A 7,058-nucleotide genomic window follows, 5' to 3' on the forward strand; every position below is an offset into this window, starting at 1 on the left:
GTGCTTGTTTGTTCTGTCTAAAATGTTTATTCTGGAATAAAGAGGTTAATATAAAAAATATTTTTTGTCCGATTCATCGATTAATCGAAAAAATAATCGGCCGATTCATCGATTTTTAAAATAATCGTTAGTTGCAGCCCTAGTGTTGAGTGTTTGAGCTCAAAATATTTCTTTAGTTGTTGAGGTTCTACGGTAGACTTGTCTATTTATTCAGTTCCATCGCTACACCTGCCTGATCCTGATGTTGGAGCAGAGGACATGCTTGGCAAATATTCTTCACTACTGGTTGGAGGGATTCACAAACCAGCTGTTCAGCTGGGCCACATGATCTCATCCTCAGTGATAAGTAAGGTGGAGGATTGGTAATGTTTAGGGTGGACCTTGCAGCTGAACAGTTAAAAAACTCTTTTGATAAAAATCTGGTAGGCTCTAATAAACAGCTTCTACTGAACAACTGAAAATGAGTCATTAAGAGAAATGGAGGGAAATGTAAAAACCATGATTAACAAACTTGACCAGAATGTTTTAAAACCAGGACAAAAAAAAGGTATTTTACTTGAAGTGGGAGCACAAGAGCTTAACTTTTTATTCAGTTTTTCTTTACAGCGCTGTCAAATGCAGGAAGAGCTAAAAAATATTACTGAGGATAACACATTTATGTGAACCATGCCTTGTGTTGTGCACACAGAGAACAGCAGATGTGCAGGAAAGCAGGTTTCTTAATCAGGTAGATCTTCAGCTCACTGCCTACTGGAATCAGGATGGGCTGGGTAATTCATCAGATATATAACTGGCTCATCCATTTACCCGAACGCAGCAAGTCATTTTACTTTCCATCCATCCTACCTGCTTCTGCCACAGATCCCTATTTAGTCGGCCATGTCAGCCAGGCTGACCGAAGTCCCACACGCCGCCACTGTACAGCACTTTAATGTCACAGGGCCCAATAAAGCCAGCTAACGCGTCACTATCCAATGCATACCAGACCTGCATTCATGTGCAGGCTGGGTATCCTCTGGAGGAACAATTTGTCTATAACACAACTGGAGTTTGGTGGCAGACGTGGCTTACTGTCGCTATATATATAGAGAGAGAGACAAAACTTAGCAAAAAGGCAACAGAAAGAAAGCAAAGCAAGGATCATGATCAATATTTATGTCAGATTAAATCAACAAAATAGAAATAGAATAGATAGACAAAACTATTCAGGTTTTACAATAAAAAATAAAACAGTGGTTCTATAAAAATCTCAGTAAATCAGAGGGGCATAGGTATTTTCTAAATAGCCTTTCAAATGTATTTATATACTCTCAAAGTAACTTCTACCAGAGACCAACCACCTTCCAGCAGGACAACAATCCCGGATAAACAGCCGAGGATATAATGAATGACTTAAACCGAAGCACATCTATATGGTTAAATGGTCTAGTTAAAGTTCAGACCTAAAAACAAACTATATCATATTATTTTTATTCCACTTCCCATTTATGTGCTTCTTCATGTTGATCTATGCCATTAAAACCCATTAATAAAAATTACCTTTGGTGTGATAATGTGGCAAAGAGTGGTGTAGGTACTGTAATGCTGTGTAAATATACTCACAACATGAAGTCCTGCTCCCAGCATGGCTGGTCTCCACGGACTGTGATGGTTGTACTCTTCACATTCTGGACCTTTAGTGTAACATAGGCATTGAATTTGTCTGGATCAAAGAAAGGAAAACAAATATTAGAAATATTTTATATTTGTTAAATATCGTTTACTAAACAGCACCAGACATGATACCTTTTTTGGAATCTATATCTAAGAATGTTAAATACTTACTTAAATGCTTCCAATAATTATAGATATTTTAAGGTAAATATTAATGATAATATTAATAGAAAATTGCTCATAAATACGAAAAAAACATCCCAACTCATTCCTTTTGTATGTCAAGTTAAAACCCTTGTAAATCAAATGCTCTCTATATTTATATAATTCTCTCATCCTCCCATATCTTAGTTATTGTGGGTGAATATGGATTATTATAAAACATTCAACCTAAAATTAGGCTATCAGAGTGGTCAAACATACAGAATACTTTGATCTAATACAATACACTCTTTATTAAATATATTTAATATTAAATGAACACAACCACATCATTGTTTTTAAGATATTCAAGACTAGAAAGATGATAAAGATAAATCGGTAATAATAAAAACAAGTGATAGTAGTCTTAAGAGCAATATGTGCTGTTGTTCTTGCCATTCTTTTTTTCCCCTCTATTTCAATTATATTTTTTTTTTTATGTTTACAAAGCTGCATTTCAGCATTATGTGAAATTGGTGTTGTAATATCATTGTCTTGCTTTTTGTGGTTTTACAGATTCCATATGAAATCTTCTCTTGCATATGCAGAAATATAGAACATAGAAGTATTGAAGTATTGAAAAAAACAGACTACAGTATATCTATAAAATGCTGAAATCCCTAATTAAAGATTGCTGTTTGCTAAAACTGTCAAAAAACTGAGTCTGAAAGATTACAGCATGTCGGTACGTTATCTTTTCTTCCAGATCAAACGTTTTTTTCTTTTTAACATTTTTTACCAAAACTACCTGCTAATGCATGTCAGTAGTGTGGTGTCAATGAGGGCTTTTAAAGAAAGTGCACTTGCAGAAGCTGAGACATGAAATCAAAAAAGAAAAAAGGATGACACATGAATAAAAAAGTCTTTCAGTTACTCTATTCTGTGTGTTATGGGGTAAGAGTTATTTCAAACCGATTGATGTTGAAAAATATGAAATAAAATTAATGCAATGAACTGCTACAAATAGGTTCAGCTGTTATTCATGTGTTTGTGCTCTGGTCTTTTATTACCAGCATGGATGTCAAAAAATATTTGGAAAGTAAAAACGTTAAAGTTGATGAGCCCTTACATGAGAGTTATAGTCTAAAAAAAACAAATCAGGTTACTAATTTGCACCATTTACTGCAATTTTTTTTGTGAGTTCCGATGACAAAAAATAACAGTAATTTTAGTTTAATGAGAGCAAAGAAAGTGAAAATGCAATGAAATCATCCGGGTCTCGATCTATTAAATTGACCTAGCTTTCTATATGGGTCTCTCATGAGTTTTCTGCACCCAAGAATTAATTTTCCTGTCTATTGCTGAGCAGGTTAAACAGAGATAATCTATCATTCACTTCACACATTGGCAATGTTTGTGATTCCTGCCACTGACAGGTTGCAGACTCCTCAATTTAGCAAGGAAACCATACAGAGTCATGACTGGAAGCAAAAAGCAGCACATTGATAAAAACAACAAAGAGAAAAAAACTATCTAGTGTTCAGTTAAAAACCAACAGAAACATGTGTGTCGCAGACAAGCTGTGGAAGGAAGAAGGCATCCCAACGTGCAGCAGGACCTTCTTGAGAAGCATCCGGCATCATTCATAATTAAGTGGCAATGACTTATGAAAATGAATAAGTTATATTCAGTTACACATGAACGTGTGCTGCGCGGCCGGACCACATGACATTTACTGGCTTGTCTACAATAATGAATACTCTATTATGGGCACCAGGGGAGATGGGAGAGGTGAGGAAGACTGGAAGCTGATGCAGACACGTGGGGAGAGGGGGGAGGTTTGGGATATGCAGAAGAGATAAAAATAACCAGGTCTGTTAATTGTTGAACAGCAAAAGGCCAAGATGTTCCCTGTTTCGTTACAATTTCCATTTAGCGTCATCTAATTAATATTTTACATTGAAATTTATCCAAATAAAAACAGGGTTACCCAACTTTAAAGCAAGTACCGGTCCTTCCTTTCAGAAGCTTTATTTTGATTCCACTGAGCAAGCAGATCAAATTCTTACAGCATCAGCATTCATAGAGTTTATTATTCTTCTGCATGACTTTCTTAATTGTCTCTGGCATGTTGGATTACAGTTGCTGAAACATTCTGAATGACAGGAACATTTTCCCGTCCTTGTAGATATTGGTGCAGATCAGGATTTACTGAACGCTGTTCCTCCTGCATGCTTTTTGAGAACATAAGCACAGCTAACTTGTCCACTATGGCCCCTTCTTGCCAGCTACTTGTTTTCCCCTCTAGGTTTCTGCAAATGTACGAAAATTGAGCTGCTTCCAATTGAAGTTAGAATGATCTGCTGGATGATTTATTTTTTTTTGGCAGATATTTGTATTTTTTATTCTTCTTTCTTGACATTTTTTATGCAATTCTAGGCACAAATCATGAAGAGGGCACGCATCACCACTCCCTCCTTTTGCTACCAGTTGTTCATTTTTTTTTTTTTAAATTAATGTTTCTTTTTTTTGTTTAAATTGAGACTTGTGTAACAGCTGTTATCACGGTGTGATTATTGTTGTGTAAATAGAAGAAGAGAAACCAGCATCAGCTTAAGAAATCAAGACAAAATAAATTAGGAGTATGTAACATGGATCAGTTAGACTGATGATGAGATCTGGCATCAGTATTGGCATTTGTCCTAGAATATCTGCACAGGTTGATTCGCCCCACTTTCACAACTTTTTGCTCTTTATTTTAATTTTCAGACCTACATTCTTTCATTCATTAATGTTTTGAAAAGTGCATTGCTTTTTTTCCACTTCAGCGCCTCACTGTGTGAATGCACTATATTCCACCTCTCACCAGCATTAAACAAGCTCTTCACTGGTGGCTACCTTGCTTTCTGCTGCACCCCTCAAGAGAAATACCTGGTGAATAGTTGTTGCTGATGAGATAAATATATATTATATATAAACATTTGTTCTTATGATTACATCAAATGAAGTCAGCTTAAATATTTGTGCATCAATTTGACACAAAATAAAGCTCTATAGCTTTATAGCTCGTTGCAGTTATGCATTATGCACTACAACATTATGCATAGCAATGTAAAAACAACCTGAATTTTATTTATTAGCCTTTTTCTCTACTTCAGCAGTTGGAAACACTATGTTTTATAAATTCTCTCTTAGAGTAAATGGCATAGCTCCTTCTCCATCAATTACAAAAAAGTAGTCTGGAAAGTGGCCACATTGTAACTGAGTGAAATAAATTAAATACAAAGAAAATAGCAAAGAGTCATTGGGAACAACAGTTCAGGCTGTGTCAGTGCAGGGCTTCCTCATTACAGCTCTTCATTAAAGCCAGAGACTCTGGAGTGTGAACCACAGGTATGAGCACAGCTACTGACAGGTAAGGATCCACAACTAAATATAACAGATTTTCACACAGTTATGCGCCTATACTAAATTATATAACAATATGTGGTGCACAGCTTCGCACTTATTAAATAAGATTCAGTCATCGGTTTTCCTTTTACAAAAAACCTCAGACTAAATTAAAGCTAATATTGATCCTAGACTCCCTGCCTTAAAATGACAAAATGCTGTTCAAGTGTGACAACTGTATAAAAACCTTATAAAGAATCAACTTAGCTAATCTGTTTAGTGAAATAATTTTTGCCAAAAATAATAGGTAACAAAACTAAATGTTTCAGGCACAGGCCTTCTGCTGTTTATGTGCTTTTACCACATTACAATATATTTAATCAGCAGTGCATGTCTGCATGTGATCCATCCATCCATCCATCCATCCATCCATCCATCCATCCATCCATCCATCCATCCATCCATCCATCCATCCATCCATCCATCCATCCATCATAATTTTGATTATATTTGGGGATTCCTTTTTTTAATGGAATTCTCTCTTGGTTTTCTGCTTATTTTATTATTTAAAAAATTATCAAGTAGAAAGCTAATCTATTTATGGGTAATCTGAAAATAATTTCAGTAGTTCATCATGAACCACCAGATCACGCTCATATTAACCAAACCAAAAACAAAGAAACCTCATGCCCTGTCAACTGAGATGTAGAATCCTCTCCCTAGAAATGTTGAATTCTCTGTGAATAAATGCTGATCTTTCTCTAATAAGAGCTACGTCACAAGGACATGCAATGATTGTATTTAAAAGCTAATGTGTCTAACAGACCTAGTGAACAATTTATTTTATTATTTGAACAAAACTATGACATATCGCTGCTGATTAGATCAGGAATAAAACAATGTGATTGGCTCTAAGGAGAGTGGAGACAGAGGATACTCTGAGTTTAATAAACAAAACCTGCTCCAGAACAGGATAACTCTAGGGAGAATGTTACTTTGGCAACAGAAACAGAGATGGGGTAAACTCTCTTTGTGAAAAGGAAAAATCAGAGTTTCCCATAATTTTTGTTTAGAAAACTTTGAGTTTTCAGTAAACCTGCTTTTTTAAAATGACCCCTACCATCTGTATTTTTTTTTCAGCTATTTATTCACTAATGTTCTCTAAAACATTATGAGGTCTTAAAAGTACAATTTGATTTGGCATCTCTAAGAAGATAAAGTTATTCTTACGGACTTTAACCTCTCAAAACCCACTGGGTTGCCTGTGACCCGTTTTAAAGCATTTACAAATAATACCTCAGAATGCATGAAAATTACAATGGTAAAATGTTTACCAATATAGACATGTTAGACATCGTTGGAAAGCTTAGATTCTTCACAATTCAACCACCAAGTTCATTTAATGGACACAGTGAGCACCAAAGCACAATTAACACAGATATAGCAGCATGTCAAAATGTAAACATGACAAAGCAGCCAAAAACAAGCAAGTATGGCTTTATTACTGCTGTTAAAAAAGACCTATTATTTTGAGAACAAAAAAAAAACTTTGAGTCTTGTTTGAATTGATGCAGCTTGGGCTGTGTTCTGCTCGCCCAATTTTCATGTATATATTCAGAAACTAGAAGTTGTCAGCTTTCAAATAATGTATTGCACGTGTAATTTGGGCTTACAGTTCCTCAGTTATTTGCTTTTCCATTTGGGTATGCAAAATAGGCGAGAATTTCCTAAAATGAGTTGGATATTAAGAGCTTAATTCTAAAAAGTGAACTTTTTGGATGATTCACGCAGGTTAAAGGGTCTCAGAGCAAATTCAAATTAGGGGTGGGTATTGCCAAAGAAGTCACGATTCGATTCAAATCACGATTCACATG

At 35.4% G+C, this 7,058-nt stretch overlaps 1 protein-coding gene across 1 annotated transcript in view; it reads right to left on the reverse strand.

The window, feature by feature from the left end:
* Positions 1-7,058, reverse strand: part of LOC107095723 (protein unc-13 homolog B-like) — a 213,717-nt gene that overhangs the window by 175,730 nt on the left and 30,929 nt on the right. The window contains exon 3 of the mRNA XM_015391973.1: positions 1,603-1,702. Within this exon, the coding sequence (XP_015247459.1) occupies positions 1,603-1,702 (100 nt within the window). The remainder of the gene's footprint in view (positions 1-1,602; positions 1,703-7,058) is intronic.

This window comes from Cyprinodon variegatus, unplaced genomic scaffold, assembly GCF_000732505.1.
Source record: "Cyprinodon variegatus isolate N-32 unplaced genomic scaffold, C_variegatus-1.0 Scaffold567, whole genome shotgun sequence".
Classification (NCBI taxonomy): domain Eukaryota; kingdom Metazoa; phylum Chordata; class Actinopteri; order Cyprinodontiformes; family Cyprinodontidae; genus Cyprinodon; species Cyprinodon variegatus.